The 22038-nt window shown below is 42.1% G+C and overlaps 1 protein-coding gene across 1 annotated transcript in view; it reads left to right on the top strand.

The window, feature by feature from the left end:
• Positions 1–22038, top strand: part of ANKDD1B (ankyrin repeat and death domain containing 1B) — a 63010-nt gene that overhangs the window by 24503 nt on the left and 16469 nt on the right. The window contains exons 6-10 of the mRNA XM_043592256.1: positions 6555–6653; positions 7412–7510; positions 12662–12760; positions 18808–18906; positions 21711–21809. Coding sequence (XP_043448191.1) covers positions 6555–6653; positions 7412–7510; positions 12662–12760; positions 18808–18906; positions 21711–21809 — 495 coding nt within the window. The remainder of the gene's footprint in view (positions 1–6554; positions 6654–7411; positions 7511–12661; positions 12761–18807; positions 18907–21710; positions 21810–22038) is intronic.

The raw sequence follows: 22038 nt of genomic DNA on the forward strand, positions 1-22038 counted from the left end.
TGACGGTCTTCCTTTTCAGTGGGCTCCAGCTGCTTTGACAGGAGACAGCTGTGTATGGGAGGATCAATAGGCTGAAGGGACTCAAAGACCAAAGCAGGTTTGTGGGGAGCCTTCACATCTGGAACTTCTGCTGGCCAGCAGCCCTCTTGCCCACCGTCTCTGTAGCTGGCTCTGGGGTTGTCCTGTCCCACCCCTCTTCCTCCTCCTCTGTCTGGTGGGAAAAAGACTGGGGAGCCCTGGCAGTAGACTGTGCAGAACCACATGTCCAACTGAGAGATCTTTTTAAAAAATTTTTTAAATGTTTATTTTTGAGAGAGAGAAAGAGCGTGAGTGGGGATGGGGTAGAGAGAGAGGGAGACAGAATCCATATCAGGCTCCAGGCTCTAAGCTGTCAGCACAGAACCCACGAGCTGCAAGATCATGACCTGAGCTGAAGTCTGACACTCAATTGACTGAGCCATCTAGGTGCCCCCCCCCCGAGAGATCTTAAAATTAAGATGGATTCAGAGACATATGAGGAATGAACAAATAAATACTCCACTGGCTCATTTGGGAGAAAGGAATCTCTGAATCCAATTTTAGTTTTAAAGAAACCTAAGTGGATCAATGCAAAAGACAAAGTCTACTCTTTTTCTGAGATCTGTGAGTGGGGTTCAAGGATGTTGGCAAAATCCAGTATGAACTGGGATCAGGAGCTCAGGATCTATTAATTCATGTTTGGATTTTCCATCTGTGTTTACTTAAAAGTATTGTGGAACTCATTGAATGCATTTGATAGAAAAAACTGCTTCACCCTCATAGCTGGCCCTCTTGCCTACTTTCTTATCGGCAGAATGTGATTGAGAGCCTATTTACCTGACCAGTATTAGTAAGATTGTTTTCTCTAGCCCAGAGGGAACTCCAAAAGCTAACAAGGAAAGCCTTATAGGGAGGCGGTCTTTATTAATAAAAGGGATGTCACTAGGCCCAGGAAAGTGTGGGTGGGGATGGGAGAGATGGAAGACATGGAAAATACTTTGAGGTTTCTTTCAGGTCCATAGCTTGGGAAATCATGTGTCCTCTCCAGGGGAGAGAGAGTAGAGCAGCCGGGAGAAGTTTTGGGTGAAGTAGCGTAGATGTTCTGAATCTACGTGTAAACTTCCATCTAGTGGTCAAAAATAAGCACTCAAAATGTTTGGAGTGGAGCAGGGACACAGAAAGGAATGGGTTTAGAGTATATGCATAGTTGTTGAATCTAAGAGTTTGGTGGTACAATGTAAGGTTGGTTTCAGCTGCATACTTAATGGGAACTTCCATTGGTTCAAATGAATATAGGAAGTCTTTAGAGGTCAAAATGCAAAGAAGCGTCCCATTTTGGAGTGTTGGGAATAATGAGCATGAGAGGATTTGAAAAGATAGATTTTCTTGTATGGACCTGAGGCCAATATTTAAGGGTTCCAGTGTGCAAGGGGAGAGCTCATCCTACCCACCCTAGGTCCATGACTGCATATTTAACACACTGCTCCTTCAGTAGTTTTTACTTCATGGCAACTTATTTTTCCCTATCCAATCTCTAGTTATTAAGGAATCTCCTGGTGTTTTCCTTATGTTGGGGTTCTGTTGTGAGGGTCCCAGGATAAGGAGAGTTGCCATGGGGTGTAGACCTACACGCAAGGCACTGGAGGACTTTGTGCTGGGTCCTCCCTGGCCTCCTCTCAGAGGCTCTCCAGGGCACCACCTCCGGGATCTCTATGGGCAAGAAGAGTCAGTTTGGACTTCAGGTGCCTATTGGATGGCTGTTTATGAAATCTTTGTTTAATTTGGTAACTTGTCAAATTTGATAATCCTGGTAGTAAACTTCAAAATGAAAAATAATTTCAAAAACATTTTTAATGTTTATTTATTTGTTGAGAAAGAGAGAGACAGAGCATGAGAAGGTGGGGATGGGGGTTGGAGAGAGAGAGGGAGCCATGAAATCCAAAGCAGGCTCCAGGCTCTGAGCTGTTAGTGCAGAGCCTGACACGGGGCTTGAACTCATGGACCATGAGATCATGACCTGAGCCCAAGTCGGAAGCTTAACTGACAGCCACCCAGGTGCCCCCAAAATAATCTCAAATTAACAATTTTAACCCCTTATATTTGTTCACATGCAAACAATTTAAATGCGTTGAATTAAAACATGTTAGGTTAAATATACATTGTGTTAATAAAGGAAAAAGGAATTCTAGCCCCTTCTTATGCTCATTAATTAAGGAAGGCAATCAGCATCCTGAGCTGGGAGGCATTGTGATTTGTCTTCAGCTTGGGGCTCTGACACCACTATTCCATTGCCCTGACTGAAAAATCTCCCTGCCTTGCAAGTGGGCAGGAGTCCTGTGAGGCTGCACTGCATAGAGGTCGACTTGAACATCATTTTAAAAGGATTGGATGGGTAAAAAATGAAATGAGACATGGTAAGAAACAGTATTTAAACAGGAAAAAGACAAGTATTTTTAAAGTTCTTATTTTTCCTAATAACATGTACTAAGATGAGAGAAAAGATTTATATCTCATTTTACTGTCACTTCGTCCTTATTTATGCTGCCTTTTGATACATTTCTAAAATATAGATTACTTTAAATGCCCTTATTTTGTGTAATTTCACGTTCACATTTTTTCCCCTTTGATAATCATATTTTTAAAGGGCATCCAAAGTTGAAAGTAATAGCTGTTTTCTTGGTGAGGAAAAATGTTTCAACTCTGATAACCTCCCATTTCTTCCCAGACTAGGCTTTCTTTGTGGGTGGGTCCTCTGTCACTTTGTTTGGCCATGCAGAAATGCAAGCCTTTGTATTAGCCAAGGGTAAGAGTAAGGCCTTTTTAAAGTTCAACTGACCCCTGGTACTTCTAGTAGTATTCGTTCCCATACTACTAAATATGTATCTGTGAGACTTCTTTCTGCGATGAGTGATAAAAATCCAGTTTAATCTAGATTAAGCAATTTATTTATTTATTCCTAACTAAAAAGTTGGAGGGTGTATCTGAATGGCTTCAGACACGGCTGGATCCAGGCCCCCCCCCTTTTTTTTTCTCCCTCTCCAACTCTCGATTGTCTCTGTTGGCATTATTGGTACTCTCCACAAGGTGGGAAAGATGGCTGCTAGCAGTTTCAAGATATTCTTGGGGATATTCTTATGGATTTTTATTCATAAGAAAGAAAATTTCTCTCATTAAATGATCATATATAGGGTGCCTGGACGGCTCAGTCATTTAAGCGTCCAACTCTTGATTTCAGCTCAAGTTATGATCTCACAGTTCGTGAGTTCAAGGCCCATGTCAAGCTCAGTGCTGACAGCACAAAGCCTGCTTCGAATTCTCTCATTCCCTCTCTCTCTTTGCCCCTCTCCTGCTTGTGCATGCATGTGTACATACTCTCTCAAAATAAATAAACTTTAGGAAAAAAATAAATTTGCATATATAAATCTGAGAAACAACTCTCTTCGGCCCTGCTTGAATCATCTGCCTAATCCTGGACCAATCACTGTGACCAGCGTGGGTTAAAGTGATCACTTCATGTGGCGGGTGAAACCTGGCAGTTGACAGCACTAAATGGATAAATGGTGTCTGTATAAGTGGGGAAGTTCTCAAAAGGAAAATGAACCTGCTGTTACTAGAAGAAACATAGACATAAAAGCAGTAAATGTCTACTCTGGGACACAACACCCTCATGTATCATTTATGGTTTCTGTGGGTAAAGGGCTAATAAGACCCCTTTTGCTTCTGCCTGAGAATTTAAATTTTTTTTAACGTTTATTTATTTTTGAGACAGAGAGAGACAGAGCATGAATGGGGGAGGGTCAGAGAGAGGGAGACACAGAATCTGAAACAGGCTCCAGGCTCTGAGCGGTCAGCACAGAGCCCGAAGCGGGGCTCGAACTCACAGAGTGCGAGATCATGACCTGAGCCGAAGTCAGCCACTTAACCGACTGAGCCACCCAGGCGCCCCTTCTGCCTTAGAATTTAAACGTTAGTTAACTTTCCAGCTCTGTGTTACTGCAAACAAGATTAGCGTTGTTTATGATAAAAATGACCCCTAATTGGCAAATTGCATCTGGACTTGGAGGAACTACAGATGCACTATCATCACCGGGGGGAAGCCATATTTTGGGTTTGGGCTTCCCTGACTGTAATGACTTATAACTAATGGAGCACATCCCTTGTAGGGATCTGGAAGCTATGCTTGGGGTATTTATTCCTGTGGGGCACCATCCTTCTAGACAGGGTGGCTCCATTGCCTGTCCACTATAGATTTGTCACCTTGCAACTGAGCTATCACCTGGGGGGCCAAAGGCAGCAGCTCCTGGACAACTCTGTAGGGACATGGTATGAAGAGGAACTGCTGACCTTGGCCAGCTGTGGTTTGTGTCCTATATCTTCAGAGTAAAGTGGTGTCAGATGTGGCCGGTGATAATTCCGTTATTCTGAAATCTTTAATTGAAGCCAAAAAGACCCTCTGGTGGGCATTGAAGTCATTCTCATAAATCTTTGAGATAGGGCAGTTGCTTTAAGGAAGCCCTGCTAGTGAGGGGTGACAGCAGCTCAACTCCAACTACTTAAAGGGGGAAAAAAAAAAAGGAATTTATTGACTCATTCAGTTAGACACTTTAGGCACAGGCAATTTTAGTTATGTCTGAATCCAGCAGCGCAAATGATGTCAACAGGGCTCTTGTCTCTTTTTCCATTTCCAGCTCTGCTCTCCACTGTGCTGGCTTTATTCTTAGGCAAATTGTCCTCATCAGGTAACAGGGAGGACTGCTGATGGCTTAGCTGCTGCTGATTCTAGACTACAAATAGAATGCGCAGAAAAATAATCCCACGGTTGACCCTGATTGGCCTGGCGTGGCATGTAACCATACCTGAACCAAACAGTGTGACCAAGGGATATATTGTGGAAGAGGCAGGAGCCTGTAATTAACAGCTCCACAAAAAAAAACAGGCCCTCTAGAGGAAAAGATGATGGGCAGGAAACATCACCAGTGCTCTTTTCTCCCATCCCAGTGCATTCATGAACTTAAAAGGCTGCCTTCTTCATTTCTTGTCACCTGTCTCCCCACCCACAAGCACACATTCATGCTGAGTTAAGTACTCCCGCGTGTCACCAGGGTTCAATTCCTGTATTTCATTATCATTGCTTGTTCATGTGTCCATTTTCCCTGTTGCACTCTGAGCTTCTTGAGGATGGGGCAGTGTATCTTTCATCCCAGCCACTCTATGGCTGAGCACAATATCTGGCATATTCATAGATGCTCAGTAATTGTGGAATAAATTAATGAATAATTTATAAAGGTATGTGACTAAATGTTTTCATGTAGTGTATAATCATGTCTCTCACATCTCTTTTTGTCATTTTTTTATATGAACCTTTCTCTTTTGTCTCCATTTGCATATATTTGAATAACCTAGATTCAATAATTTTTGGTCTATCATTTCCAAAATGTTGTTCATGGCTCAAGACTAAATTCTCTTCAATTAGGGGTCTAACTTGCTAACAGAAGACTGGGGGTCGTAGCAGTCTCTGTTCCTTCTCTTTGCCCTTCCTTAGTGACTTTATGAGAATGACAATGAGAGTCAGGCCTTCCAGCATAGAAGCTTGGGGATGTAGGCCTCACTGGCAAACAGGTCTGGCTCAAGAATAATGAATTAGGTGAACTTTTTGGCACCATTTTCTTTCTCCAACTTCCATATATGTGTGAATGGAGAGCTCCATAGGGCTGATCCTCGTGGACATTTTGTTTTGCCATTTATTATTTCAACATTTTTCCTTTTTTCCCAGTTATGGGGGGGTCATGTGCTGTTATCTCAAGTTAACAGTCTCCATGATCTTTTGATTACCCTGCATTAGCAGATCAGATAACAAATCTCAGATTCAGATTGAGGAACCTTCTTATAAAGAGGCTTGTATCTTGTTTTTCACATTTCAGACATTTTTCTAAGCCTTAGGTTAATAACACAGCAAGCCAATTTGTGTTTTCTTTATTTTTTTAAAGTTTATTTATTTATTTTGAGAGAGAGGGAACACGTGTGACCAGGGGAGGGGCAGAGAGAGAGGGAAAGAGAGAGAATCCCAAACAGGCTTTGTGCTGTCAGCACAGAGCCTGATAGGGGACTTGATCCCATGAACCATGAGATCATGATCCGAGTGGAAATCAAGAGTAGGTTATTTAACCGACTGAACTACCCAGGCACCCTCATGAGTGTTTTCTTTAAATGAAGAAAATACTTCTGTCTCCATTCCCCTCCCCCCCCCCCCACAACTATCTTTTCTTCCTCCTTTAAAATATCTGGAGTTAGATAGGGCACCATCTGATGGGTGGCTCAGTTGGTTAAGTGTCCAACTTCAGCTCAGGTCATGGTCTCATGATTCATGGGTTCAAGCCTTATGTTGAGCTCTGTGCTGACGGCTCGGAGTCTGGAGCCTGCTTCGGATTCTGTGTCTCCCTCTCTCCCTCTTCCCTGCTTGTGCTCTGCCTCTCTCTGTTGTCTTGCTTATTCAATAAATGTATAATAAACACTGGAGGTTTGTGATTTATTTTCAGAAAGGAAGAAAACCATTTCTTTGGGCAGCTGAGAGGGGCCACATTGAAATGATAGAAAAACTTATCTTCCTTAATCTACATACTTCAGAAAAAGACAAGGTGAGTTGGACTTTTATTTCTTTGCTGAGAATGAGAGAAAGGGGGTGGTGACAGCTGGTATATAGATTTGGTGATGGCATTTTGGTCAGGAATAGACTTGTTCACTTGTTACTACAGTCAGAATAATGGAATATCCAGATGAAATGAACCCACTTTGGCAGTGGATCATCCAGATTGCCAGTTTTCACCCAATAAATGTTCGTGAACTCAATAGATTACAGGGATTTTTTCCACTGTCAATTCCAGTGCTCTTTGTCCCTTGAGGTCTGCTGAAGAGTCAGTCTTACCTGACTGGGGAGGGAAACCCTGATAGACACCCATATCTATATTCACATCTTTGATTATTTTCTTAGGAGAAATGCATATGTATACATAGAATTGTGGGCTCAAAAGTTCTACACATTAAATTGTTTGGTATACATTGCTAAAACTATCTCCCAGAAATTTTTCACCAGTTTATCTTCACATAGGTTATGTGAATTGCTTTTATTGTTTCACCTTTTGCTAGCAATTTAGCAGCAAAGGTAGGATGAGGGGCATGGATGGTGTTTTCCCACTTGTTGGATCAACTATGTCTTTTCATTTGAAACTGTAAAAAATTATAAATTTCACTTGAAACTGTGGATAATGTGGCCCACACTCTGGACCACAGCTTTAACCTAAATGAAACCCCTCAGAAACCTCATTACAGTCCTGACCATTGGAGGGTCATGTTGCTCAGTGCAGCGGACTCTATGGTGAGTTTGTCTCTGTTGCAGGAGGGAAATACTGCCCTGCACCTTGCAGCAAAGCATGGTCACAGTCCTGCGGTCCATGTGCTGCTAACCCAGCAGCAAGAAATAAATGAGATCAATGAGGTATGTGAAGGTGCTCGTTAGGGGTGGGCACAAGACTCAAAAGTGGAAGGGTGGGAGGAATGGCTTTCATGGGAGGAAAACAAAGATGTTAGTGCCACAGAGTGTAAAATGTGATGTTACAAGATTCCTTCTTTTTTCTCTAAAGTATCCCAGCAAGTCATTTGTTAGTCCATTCATTTATTTACCCATTGACAAAAAAAATATTTGTTGAATATGTACTCTCTTCTGGAGAGAGTATGTATTCTTATTCTAGAAGTCTAAGGGCAAGAAGGGCATTCAAAAAGGTGGGAGCTGAGAGGGCCAAGGCATAGAGATACAGAAAGGCTGTGCTCACCAGGAGACCTTGGCTTTGACTTGAAGATAGTGGAGACCTTGAAGGGTGTTAAGCAGCAGAGAGGAATGAGCTCTGTGTTGGTTACAGGCCTGTGACTGTCCCAGTGGTTTGAAGTGGGGGCTTGGTGCCTGCAGAGGCTGGAGGTGGGGACCCCAGTCAGGTGACAGTGGAAATTGCTGAAGCAAGAACTATGGAAAACCTGTCACCAGGGCACTTACAAGGAGCAAATAGGATGAAGCAATAGGAGGAGGCAGAGGCCACAGGATTTGTGACCAGAATTAGGGAGAGAGAAGACTTTCTGATACCTGACTCACTGGTTTGGACTACTGGGAGGGTGGGGTGCCCCCCCTAAGCTGTGAGCACAGGGCAGAGTATGTGGGTGAGATCATTAACAAGGGTTTTGAATGGGTTTGTGATGAGGCACCTGGGAGGGGGGCAGACATTCAGGTGGGGAGCAGTGGGGAGATAGAAACTATCTGGGGTTCAGTGGAGGGTAGGGAGATAGAAACTGGGCATAAGGCTTACGTGGAGAAGTTGTGCCAGGGAGGCAGATCTGCTCTAGGTGGTCACTTTAAACCTTTGAGTCAATGATTTTTGGACTGGCTCTTTGGAAACTCAGGTGAATGGAGTCCTCTTGGACTTCATAGTTTAACGTTCTGATAAATTCTAAACTTAATACCTCTCTGAGCAATACTCTAAGAGGTAATATAATCATTGAAGACATCGATGACTGTGAGGTATATCATTATTTTATGTAACACTAAGAAAAAAATAATGCTGCCAATTAAACAGTGACACAGACAAGCAGCTTTTTTGTCCTTTAGAATAGTTTATACTTATGGAAAGAGTTTCTTAGATGTTTACTTAGATTTTTTATTATACACATGTAAAGGAACAAATAAGTTGGTTCGTAAACTTCACACTGAGCTTGATTCTTACTCAGTCTTGATGTCCTTGCTTTTTGAAACAAAATACAGTCCTCTGTGCCTTCAAAGGTGCTTGCAATGCAACATTTCTTTAAGGTTACCCTATATGGTTTCTGAGATTTAAGCCAACACCCATTCTGATTTCATACACATGACAAGCAGTGACAGCATCACATATACTATCTGGTTGACTAAGATTGTGAGATGCATCCTGATCTCAGTTAAAACAAGATGGGACTTAGTATTGGTGGCTTTTGACCATAAAACTAGCAACCTAATGGAAAGGGAAGGCTATGAAAGGGAGTATATGTGATGCCTGGGCCAAGTCTGTATTCCCTTTGGACCAGAGAAGCCCACCAGGCTAGTCCCATGCATCCCCGGATCTGGGCACCCAGAGATTGAAAGCAGGGCTCTGACTGTGTGGGTCAGGTCCTGGCTCCGTCACTCTTCTAGGTAAGTGATCTTGGGCTCAGCACATAGCCCCTCTTAGCCTCAGTTTACTCATCTGTCAAATAACCTCATAAGGCCATAGTGAAGTTTAAATGTGAAGGCTGTGGCACACACTTAGCACCTGGAATAGTGCCTGGCACACGGTAGGCATATAATAAGTGGCATCTGTTATCATTGGTGTTATCTTGGTGCAATAAATGGGATCATAGTTATCATTTGTTGTTGTTGTTCTTTAAGTTTGTTTATTTTGAGAGAGAGAGAGAGAGAGAGAGAGAGAGAGAGAGAGAGAGAGCGAGCACAGTCAGGGGAGGGGCAGAGAGAGAGAGAGAGAGAGAAAGAATCCCAAGCAGGCTGTATGCTGCCAGCACAGAACACAATGTGGGGCTCAAACTCACGAACCGTGAGATCATGACCTGAGCTGAAGTCGGACACTTAACTGATGAACCATACAGGCGGCCTCATGGTTATCATTTGTATCAGTGGTATATTATTATCCTCATTTTTTCTTTTCAAGTTCTTGGGAGAATTTAAGCCAAGCTTTCTTTTTTTGTATTTTCGTAAGTTGATTTATTTATTGAGAGAGAGAGAGAAAGAGAGAGAGCACGAGTGCACACAGGGGAGGGGCGACAGAGGAGGGAGAGAGAGAATCCCAAGCAAGCTCTGCACTGAAAGCTCCATCCCATGAACCATGACATCATGACCTGAGCCAAAATTGAGAGTCAGACACTTAACTGACTGAGCCACCCAGGCGCCCAAGCCAAGTTTTCACTTGAGGATCATGGACAAAAACAGAGCCTTCATTTGTTTACTTTGGTGTGCATTCAGTCTTTTCTGACCGTCTGGCATAATAATGATCAGGTTTAATTGGTTTAACTTATTTAAAGATCTCAGGAATTTGGTCTTCTTAAATACAAGTTACGAATGATGTGTGAGAAACGTGAGGAAAAAAAAATGTGAATCACCTAGAATAAATCTTAGGTGTGATTAGCCTTCACAAATCAATATAGAGATCAAGTCCTGTAGTCACAGGATTTAATTTAAAGTCTTGGTCATGCTTGCCCAGCTGTGTTTTAATACTTTACCACTGGAATGTGTGCACTTGGATTTTATCCACCATTTAGCTATTTTTGAGTTAGGGCACATTAGAGAGAGCTCATAAAGTCCAACACACTGTAATTGCAGATTATGATAGGTTTCATCTGCAGAGAATGAAGTGTCTAGTGATAATATCAGCCCTTTGAATAAGGCCCATAATCTTTATACAGTCATGGGCTGCCTACGTTTCCTAATGTAAGCTGTTGCCAGACCAGTTGGAGTGATCCATGTGAATATACTCTAGCGGGGCTGTCTCTAAATAGTCTTGGAAGCAAACTCTCCTATCAGTAAGGAAATACGGGCATGTACCTGTCATATGCACATTTATAATTAAACTAATACATTACAAAATATATGCCAGAAATATACATTTTAAAAATTTAAGATAAAAATAAATAGTAGTTTTGTATTTTCTCCACACTGAAATGATTATTTTAGAGATACCAGATATATTTTCCTTCCATTTTTTTTGTGTTCTTGTGCATATATATTCTTATTGGTTGTCCAGAGTTCATATGACTATTCTTTAGCTCTTGGATATTTTATTTTATTTTATTTTATTTTATTTTATTTTATTTTATTTTATTTTATTTCATTTCATTTTATTTTATTTATTTATTTTTTTAAATATATGAAATTTATTGTCAAATTGGTTTCCATACAACACCCAGTGCTCATCACAGCAGGTGCCTTCCTCAATACCCATCACCCACCGCCCCCCCCTCCTGCCCCCCATCAGCCCTAAGTTTGTTCTCAGTTTTTAAGAGTCTTGGACATTTTATTTATATCCTTTTTTCTTTTCTTGAAAATTAGGCTGTCATGAGCCTCTTTGTATAAAAACCATAGTCTGAATTCCTCACTATTTCCTTTAGGTATATTCTTAAAGGGAGGATTGTTGGGTCACAGATACAAATGTTTATTAGGCTCCTGATATGTTAAAGATGTGAATTCTTGGGGCGCCTAGGTAGCTCATTCGGTTGAGCATTGGATTCTTGATTTCAGCTCAGGTCATGATCCCAGGTTCATGGGATAGAGTCCTGCATCTGGCTCAGTGCTGGCAGCACAGAGCCTGCTTGGGGTTCTCTTTCTCTGTCTATCTGTTTGTCTGTCTCTCTCTCCTCCCCTCTGCCCCTCTTGGAGTGTGTGCACACATGATCTCTCTCTCAAATAAAAATTAAAAAAAAAATTTTAAATGATGTGTGAATTCTTTCCTTCACATTTTTCACTAATGCTTTTCCCACTGTGGTTTGCCATTTGGCATCTCTTTTCCAGGAAAATGAGAAGGCATATTATGAGGAGAAATTCCTCTGTAACAGATGGCTGTCCCAGACACTCATGTAAAGCAAGCTGGATATAGTTTTTCCATCTCATTGGGATGGGAACATTGGTTCCATGCCCCTGCATCCCTCTTGACATGATTGTTCATATCTAATTAGCTATAAGTAAAACCATTTGAACTTATCCTAATGCATTTTTAAGCAGAATAATGCCCATGGGGGGGAAATGTTTAGGGAATGAGAAGGGATTCTGCATTTTTTCCCAAAATTTTCAGGAAAGAATCGGCATGAGAAAGGGGTAATATCCAAGTGGCTTTTGTGTGATACCAGTTCTTTCCTTTTTTTCTGTGTTTTGGCCTAAACTAAGCTCTCACTTTACCCTACTAGCATTTATCATAATGAGTTTCAGGAAACTTAATTACTGAGAAAGAGTATTACTGTGTTGTTGTTGTTTTTTAATGACACACAATCGTTTAAATCAGTTTTAAACGTTAAAGCTATACTTGGTACAAATGTGCTTCTGTTTTTGTGTGTTTCACACTGAATTATAATTCATATTTCCATGATTATCTTGCTTAATAGGCTGTTACCTTCTTGTGGGCAGGATTTGTGTGTGTTTGTCATTTCAATCCCAAAGCCTTTGCCCAACAGGCAGTAAGTGTCCAATAAATGTTTTGGAGATAAAATAGTAAAGATTAAGAGTATAATGGTGGATGAAAACCCTGTAAGGAGGCAGAATAACAGGATCCGTATGGGTGCAGGCTTTGGAGCCAAACATCCGGATTTGCAGCCTAGCTTTGTCACTTTTCAGCTAAGGCTTAATTTCTTTATCTGTACAATGGGGATATTAATCCTGACCTCACAGCGTTGTGCATTTAACTCTGCCAAGGCATATAGTCTTGGCAATATAAGTTGTCATATAGATGCTCAGTAAATGCTATCCATTAAGAGTAATGCACAAAAGGTATAGAGAAAGCATGCTGTTCCTCAAGTAATTTTATTTCATGTCAAGGGGCAATTAATTTTAACTTTTTTCCTTTTTTTTTTTTTTTTTTTTTTTTTTTTTAAGAATGGAGAAACACCATTCTTTCTGGCTGTTAAAGGAGGTCATGAAGAATGCAGCAAAGTGCTCCTGACAGCAGGAAGTGATATCAACATTCCAAATAAGGTATGTGCTCCATGCCATGTTCGCTCACACAGTGGAGGGGGACTCAAAATGTTCTTTGAGTAATCTGGTCCTGCATTGATCCACTCACTAGGCCTTTGTAGAACTAATATTTATAATTTTGGAAAACAGGGGCGAGCGGAACAGATAGTTGTTGTTCTCAAGTCCAGAGACATTCTCACTGTACCTTGATTTCTCCCTAACAACTATACATGCCTGGCTTATACACAGTAAGTACAAAAAAAACTATTGTGTGGAAGCCCACGTGGTCCGCCTGGAACCTGAAGAGGGTAGGATGGAGCCTTCTTGTAAATACAGAATGCTTTTGTATTCATGGTGTTAAGATCCTTTGTCACATATCTTCTTTTTTGGTGAGGAAATTAGAATTTAGAAAAATTAAGGAACTCATTCAGGATTATCTGACCAGTTGGTGGCAGTGGGGAGGATTCTAACCACGGTGATGGCCTTGCCTTCCCGATGGTTTTACTTTCTTATTCTATTTTTCTAAATAATTTTAAATTGCAATTAAAATAACAAAAAATCAGAATAGTACCAAAGGGTATATGATGACAAGTGTCATATTACAACTATACATCTCAATTTCTCCTCCCTAGAATTAATGTAATTAATAGCTTATCTTGCAGGAATTTTCCATGCATTTACATGGAAAATGTATACGTGTGTAAGTACTGGCACCACATAGATGATAGCACACTGCATGTATCTGCTGCTCTGCACCTTGTTTATTTTTTAAGTGCCAAAAATGTTGGAGCTCTCTCCATAGCAGAGCAGTGTATAGGCACACCTTAAAGATATTGCAGGTTTGGTTCCAGGCCACTGTGTATCATAATAGAGTGAGTGAAATGAATTTATTGGTTTCCCAGTTCATGTAAGAGTTAGGTTCACATTACACTATAGTCTGTTAAGTGTGCAATAGCATTATGACCCCCCAAAACAGTGTACACACCTTTATTACAAACTGCTTTATTGCTGGGGTGCTTGGGTGGCTCAGTCGGTTAGGCATCTGACTCTTGATTTTGATTCAGGTCATGATCTCGTGGTTCATGAAATGGAGCCCCACATCGGGCTCTGCCCTGACTGCATGGAGCCTGGTTGGGATTCTCTCTCTCTCTCCCTGTCTCTCTACCCTTCCCCTGCCCTCTGTCTCTCAAAAAAAAAAAATAATAATAAAAATAAAAAAAATATTTTATTGCTAAAGAATGCTAATAACTATCCTCTACATTTTCAGTGAGTCATAATCTTTTTGCTGATGGTATGCCCACTGAAGGTATGCCTATAGAGACAATTCCTTTTCAAATGGTACAAAGTTAAACACTAGAATCAAGAATAAAGTCCCAAACCAGTAATGTTTTATATTCTTGTATTCTGCGGGTGGAAGTGTACTTTTGTACAATGCTTTTGGAAAAAAGCATTCTGTCACTTTCCCTTCACCCAGGCTTGAGAAATTCTGTTAAGGGAATAACCTTGGAAAAAGCTACATGCATTAAGATAGATAATAAAGTTACTTCCAGTGGCTGAGAATTAGATACAATCTATATATGCAATGAAGTCTATGGGAAAGCCACATAAAAGTTTGCTGCACCTTTTTCTTGGAATATCATGTTGCTATTAAAAAATATTAGGGGCACCTGGGTGGCTCAGTCAGTTAAGCGGCCGACTTCGGCTCAGGTCATGATCTCGCGGTCCGTGAGTTCGAGCCCCTCGTCGGGCTCTGTGCTGACGGCTCAGAGCCTGGAGCCTGTTTCAGATTCTGTGTCTTCCTCTCTCTGACCCTCCCCCATTCATGCTCTGTCTCTCTCTGTCTCAAAAATAAACGTTAAAAAAAAATTAAAAAAAAATATTAATGATTGGGGTACCTGGGTGGCTCAGTCAGTTAAGCATCCGACTTCAGCTCCAACAGTGATCAGGTTTGAGGCCCACGTCTGGCTCTGTGCTGACAGCTCGGAGCCTGGGGCCTGCTTTGGATTCTGTGTCTTATTCTCTATCTCTCCCCCACTAAATATATTGCAATACTGAAAAATGTTTATGATAGAACCCTAAGAGAAAAACAATATGTGTTTATACATACATTTTCACTGTCTAAAATTTACATTTCCATGGACAAGATTGCGGGAGAGAATGGAAAATGAAGATACTATGAGTTGATTCCCACTGATGTTGCAGGCTTATCTATGCAGTAAATGAACCTCACATTAATAATTCATGGGGCCCACGAAATCCTCAGAATGTAGAGAGCTGTGCTGTTGTTCAGGCATTCCTAAGTACTTCCCTGCCTACCCCCCCTACTATCTACAGCCACCCTGGAGTCCCTGGGAAGGCCTCCCTCATTATCAGGGTCCTTTGAGCTCATTCGTTTTGGCTGTCTCCATCATTCTATACCCTCCCTCCCTTCTGTACTTAATTTTGTTTGGCCCCCAGAGAGGTTTTGCTTTGTAATGGTTTTCACATGCTCACATTCCCACTCCCACCCACCCCGACCTCGCCTAGGAGTACAGGCCCCACATTGTCCATATCCTTATAGTCTTGGCCTCATCAAGGCAGCCCAGAAATTGTTCTGAGTCCATTTTTGAGCTTTTACATTTTCTTGAGTTTTCCCCTGAGTTCATTAGCACACTTCCTAGATGAACAGCCTAACCCAGCAAAGACCCTGGGGGAATAAACTGTGTGCACCAGGAAGCATGCAGCACGGACACATTACTACGGGGACAAGTTAGACTATTTTGCTCTTCCATCTGTAGGTGATTACTGTGTTTGATCTTGGAAATGCTTCACCTGTTAACATTGATTAGTCTTGCCCTCCAGGAGCAAGGTCTATCCATCCATCCATCTGTTCCTTCCTTCCTTCCTTCCTTCCTTCCTTCCTTCCTTCCTTCCTTCTTCTTTATTTATTTTTGAGGGGGGAGGGGGGAAAGAGAGAGAGAGAGAGAAAGAGAGAATGCACAAATGGGGGAGGGGCAGAGAGAGGATCTGAAGCAGGCTCCACACGGATAGCAGACAGCCTGATGTGGGGTTCAAACTCATGAACCGTGAGATCATGACCTGAATCGAAGTTGAATGCTTAACCAACTAAGCCACCCAGGTGCCCCTGGGTCATTTCTGAGAAGGTGATTGGAGAGAATTGATTTAGCTATGAGCAGAGACTTCCTCCATTTGTGCTGGATGTAATACTGCCCAGAGTTTGGTCAATAGATGCTCTTCAGGGTCATACTAAATGCCTCTGGTCCAGTGAAGACTTTTGTAGACCTTAACAACTCATTTCTGGAGACCCCACCCTCATATCCTATCAAACATATTTAAATGCCCCAACATTCCACATTAATTTTTTTTGCTGTAAATTATTTTCAAAGACTTTTTTATTGACTGTGATAAACTCCCCTAATTTATGACTGACGCTGGTTTCTTAGAACTCTCTACATACTTGGGAATTAGAGGAGGTGAAAAAAATTAACCTACAAATTGTTAACAAATGTAATGAATATTTTATGACTGTTACATTTAACAGTTAATGAGGTATGACTATGTCAATTAAATATTTATTCACTTCAAGTTCCTGGTTTTCTTTCGGTATCTTGGAATCAATAATTTTTTTGCTAAAGATTTTAAACATTTCTTTGGCTCCTAAAAAGTCTGTAAGCCCTGTACACAGTGCCTATAGTGCCTCTGGGGTAAAGTGCTGGAGTGCCACAGCTCTTCCTACTATGTTCTGGCTTCAGGTTCTTCACAAACTTGTTTCTGATTTAGATCTTTTCATTCGGGCGCTTCTTACCATTCTGATCTCGGTCCAAATTTCACCCCACCTGGGAGGATTTTCTTGATCACTCACCAGAAAGTAGCCATCCAGCCCTGCTGTTTTACTTTGTTTTCTTGCACTTATTATTATTAGCTGATATTATTCTAATAACATCTAGATTTAGTAAATGGATTTATTCTCCTATCTACGGATTCACTGATCTACCAGTCTGCCAATCTATAGATCAGTTGATTGTCCACCTCTACTGGAATGTGATAATGGAATCTTGTGTACTGTCATATCTCCCCACTATCCAACATGGTGCTGGCAGATAATAAACGCTCAATTATTTTTTTGTGGAATGAATATGATGACGGTTATGATTACTGTACATATTTACTAGCTCATTTATCCTCTCAATATTACTATGGTTTGAGACAAAGAGGTAGGATGGTGTGATAGGTACACAAAATAATGCTCCCCCGCCCCCCGCCCAACATTATCCATATCCTAATCCTTGGAACCTGTGAATATGTTATATTACAAGGCAAAGTGGGATTCAGGTTGCACATGGAATTAAGGTTGCTAATCCGCTGACCTTAAAATGAGATTATCCTCATTTATCCAGGTTGGGCCCAATGTAATCACACAGGTCTTTTAAAGTAGAAGAGGAAGGCAAGTGAGGAGGCCAAAATGATACAGGGTGAAGACTTGGTGGACCATTGCTGGTGCGCCTGAAGATGAAGAGAGAGGCCATGAGCCACAGGATGTGGGCGGCAATGTCCACAAACTGGCAAAGTCAAAGATGTGGATCTTCCCAAGGGCCTCCAGAAAGGCCTGTAATTTAGCCCAGTGAGACCCATTTCAGACTTCAGACCTCCAGAATTGTAACATAGTACATTTGTATTTTTTAAGCCACTGAGTTTGTGGCAATTGGTTATTAGCAGTGATAAAAACTAATAGTTATGTTCTTTTTTACAGATGAAGACAAATAGGCCCGTACTTGAGAGGCCAGTTATTCAAGGTCATATAGTAGGAGCTCAAGCTAGAGTCCAGTTGGTCAGCATGTGTACTGTTCTTTTTAGTATCATCTTATCTATTGGCTTCATAACAAACCAACCCAGAGTGCAATGGCTTAAACCAACAACACCTTATTATCTTTCATGGCTCTTGGACTGAGAAATTCTTACTTTGGGTCTGTTATGTGGTTGTAGTCAGATGTCAGCCAGGACTTAGGTTATTTGAAAGCTTAAGTGAGCTGGCCGTTCGTGTGACTCACTCACATGACTGGCAGTTGGTGCCATCTGTCAGCTGGGAGCTCAGCTGGGGCTCTTGAATGGCATGGACGTGTGGTCTCTCTTCTTCACAGCATGGCAGCTGGTTTTACCAGCAGGGAGGTGAAGCTGCCAAGCTGGGTAGCGGCTGCACCTGGGTCTGGCACACTGTCATTTCTGCCATACTCTGCTGATTGGTCCAAGCAGTTATTGGGTCCACTCAGATTCAAGGGGAGACCTCTTGATGGGGCAGTGGGCAGTCTCAGGCCAGCATGTGAGATGGTGCTTACTTATGCAGCCACTTTTTGGAAAACATAACATCCTGTAGAACCTTATTTGGTTGGTGGGCCTAGAAATACTTTGTAACAATCTTAAAATTAATCCATCAACCACTATCCATTGTCCTTATACTATTGCAAAGCACCATGCTAAGACTTTTTGGAGGATAGCAGGATAAATCAAGAACAGTTTTCTCATCCAGTGTTCACAGTAAGTGAAGTCACTTGAGCACAGGGAAGGTAGGAGGCAGCTGGTACCAGGGAAGGAGAGGCATTGGTGAAGGAGTTGAGTAAGGGGCCACGAGGGAACACTGCACATGGGTAGCAATCATGCTGAGCTTTGAAGCCAGACCTGGCAGAAAGGAGAGCTGCAGGTAAGCAGTCAGGGAGGCAGCAGGTGTTGAGGCATTTCCTGGGACCAACACCAAGTCAGCCTTTTTAGCTCAAGGAGGGTGTTTGCAGAGTGCATGGAGAGAAGACTCAGCCCTAGTCCACTTTGTACTTAGAGAGGGGAAACAGGGATTTAACTCATATTTGCTTGAGGCATGTGTCACCTCAGACTCTCTTTTTATAGGAAACACTTAGAAATAACAAAGAGGCCCTCAAAATAATCAAAAACACATTGGATTTTCTTTTTTAAATAGTTGTATATTTCTTTGTATTAATTAATTACCATGTGATGAATATCAGAAAGCAGGCTGGATTCTAATGGGGATCTTCCTTGCCTTTTCCACCTGTGTTTTGCAGCTCAACATCAGTGCTTTGCAGATAGCAACCCAGAACGGCCACACATCCCTTGTGAGCTGTCTTCTCAGTAAGCATGTTGACCTGTACCAGAAAGTGGAAGTGAGTCTATTTCAATAACATGGGCTTTGATCCTGGTGCTGTGAGGCTGGCTGTGTGCAGAGATGCTCCTTGCAGATACTTGGGGGGTGGGGAGGAGGGGAACGAGATGTTCACAAAGGAGGAATTCTTTCTGGGGAAGCAGACTGACTCCTTTTGGAGGCTGAGTCTTAATCTTGAGAAATAAAATGCAAGGGATGAATTTTATAAAGTCTTTGAAGTTCCTGAACAAAATGAAATCTTTGTGCTTTAAATATTGATACTTGCTGCAATAAAACTTTCTCAGGTGTCCAGAGATGCCATTATTCTTGTATTAAATTTATCAGTCTGTGGGAAAAAAGGACACTGCTATAAATGGGAAGGGGGATGATCTTTTTTCCCCCCTTCACTGAGTGATCTTGTTTTTCTTTTGAAAGTCCATCCTTTATACTGATTGAGGTTTTCTGAAGTTTGAGTTGGCTTTGGTAGGATTGAGGAAGGCCCTCTGTGCCAGCAGTAGATGGGAAGCATTCCTCTGTTTTTCACTTCTCCTGTGAGAATATTATTTCCTCTGATCTTGGTTAGCCATTACTATTTATTATATTAACTAGAGAGAAGAGATGTGATTTGACCATGTCTGGTAGTTTTTGGAGAATGGCGTTAGAGGAATTGGCTCTGAACGCCCCGGGTCTGTCCAGGGATGCTTCCCATTTCTCAGGAAAGGCTGGGTCCCAGCAAGGCCGGTAGCCCTGGCTGGAAGGACACTGCCTACTTCCCTGGCCTGAGGGATGCTTCCTCTTTTTTCATGCTTGGTGCCTCAAGAAAGAACATCCTTCCAGAGAAGAAGAGGCCTGCACGGAAAGCCTCCCTCCCACACTGCCCTGACCTGCCCGATCATCTCCATGTCCTTGCTCACCCCCATGGCAGTCTGACTTCTGCAGCCATGGTGTCCTACCTGCCCCCCCTTCTCTCCTCTTCCTCTGTGGGCTAGTGATGCTCTTGTCAACTCTGTACATCTCTTTTTCATAGGTTTCTTTCATAGTAGGTTTCCTGGGAAGGAGCCTGGTGCCAGTATTGAAGTCAGGCAGATCAGGGAATCAAATCCTGTCAAATCCATTTCTTGCCTCCAAGGCCTTGGGGAAATTATTTAACTGCCCTGTTCCTTATGTATAAAGTGGGGAATAGGAGCGCCTGGGTGGCTCAATTAGTTTGACTTTGGCTCAGATCATGATCTCATGGTTTGTGGGTTCAAGCCCTGATTGGGCTGTGTGCTGACAGCGTGGAACCTGGAGCCTGCTTCAGATTCTGAGTCTCCCTCTCTCTGCCCATTCCTCGCTCGTGCTCTCTCTCTCTCTCTCTCTCTTTCTCTCTCTCAAAATAAATAAATAAATAAATAAACAAACAAACAAACAAACATTAAAAAATTTTAAAAATAAATACAGTGGGGAATAGATGTAACTGCTAGGATTATTGTAAATGAAAACTATTAGCCCAGAGTTTAGAATATAAACTATGGGGGAAGTGAGTGTACAGTAAGTAGCATTATAAGATGTTAAATGTACCTTACTGATGCTTATTATTAATATCTCTTTTTCTTGAGTAACACTGTGCTCTATCCTCATCATGCACCCTCGCACACACCTGTGTTCCCTGTCGGCTGCCTTGGCTCTCAGCTCTACTATTGTTCACAGCCTTGCCGGATCTTCTGCCTGCACCTGCTTTTTATACCTGTACCCATCCCCCTCCTCCCTGCCTCTAACCTCCTAGGACCTTCCCTCCACCCTGACTGCCCCTGAGCTGTCTCTCACGCCTTCCCTCTTTTTCCCCACCTTTTTTTCTTTGCGGCTACCTTCTCTACTCCTGGAGACATTTCTCTCTTGTCATCATGGGCCAGTGGCACCTGTGTGTCAGTGAGGCAACAGGAGCTAAGTGTGTGATTCTAGAGCTGATCGTGACATGACAGCCTGGCAGGGCTGGCAAAGAAGCCCACCCGTGGAGATGGCTGAGAGGGGCTGGGACACTTCAGGTGAAGGTGTGGCTGCAGGATGGCTGCACCTTCATTTAACTGCAAATGAGGACAGAGGGGCATGCTGGAGAGGTTTGGTAAACATACTGGGGCTGTATATATACAGGAGAAGGCTAAACATGAGCATGGTGCCCCTGGGTGAATGGGTCATTAGTCCCATGGAATGATCTAGGGAGAAAAAACTCTAGATCAGATCATTTCAGGAAATGCTGAATGTGCATGCTTTTTCCTCCTTGTAGTTATTCCCCCCATACTTTAGCTTTTTGAAGGCTCTGAGAAGTCCTGCATTAAGCCTGTTTCATATTTCTTATCCTTCTTTTCAAAGCACAAATGTCAGTTCTTCAGGAAAGCTTTTTCTCATCTCCAGAAAGGTCAGCCCTCTGGCCATCCCATATATGCTCTTATACCACTCTCTACTTTTCGTCCAAAGCATTTATCACAATTTGTGCATTTATTTTGTGATTAAAACAATAACAACAACAACAACAATATATTCTTGCCCCACTGGATTGGAAGAATCCTGAGAATGCCAGGTTCGCCACTGAATCCCTAGCCTCCCATAGTAGGTGCTCAGTGTCTAGTCCTGGAATGAATGAGGGGGCAGAGCTGATTGCTGGTAAGCTGGTTTGCTGCACAGCCATGGGGTGGAAATGATGCTGAACACTCGCTATTGGCCCGTTGCTGTGCAAGGCAATTCCAGTACTCAGAGATTATTAGGAAACGTCTGTCGAAATGAATTGCTTTTTGGTGTGAATGGTGAAGCCAAAACCTCTTGGATTTGAAAATTTCTTTCTTTCTGCAGCCGAAGGAGTCCCCTCTTCATTTAGCTGTTATCCACAACCATATCACAGTTGTAAAGAGCTTATTAAGTGCACAGCATGACATTAACATCTTAAATCAGGTAAGCCAGGCAATCCGAACCCAGAGAGTCTGTTTTCTTATGATTCAATGTAGTGTGTGATTACGGGTAATTTTGAGCAAGTTCAAGTTGCCCTAAAAATTTTCCAGGAGGAATATACATATTCTTTTTATCCATTTTCTGCTGTAACCCCCACTCCTACTTGAACACACATACTTTTTTCAAACACACAACTGGGGTTCAGTTAGTGCTCACATTTAACAGGCCCAGC

The sequence above is a fragment of the Prionailurus bengalensis genome, chromosome A1 (assembly GCF_016509475.1).
Source record: "Prionailurus bengalensis isolate Pbe53 chromosome A1, Fcat_Pben_1.1_paternal_pri, whole genome shotgun sequence".
NCBI classification, from domain to species: Eukaryota; Metazoa; Chordata; class Mammalia; order Carnivora; family Felidae; genus Prionailurus; species Prionailurus bengalensis.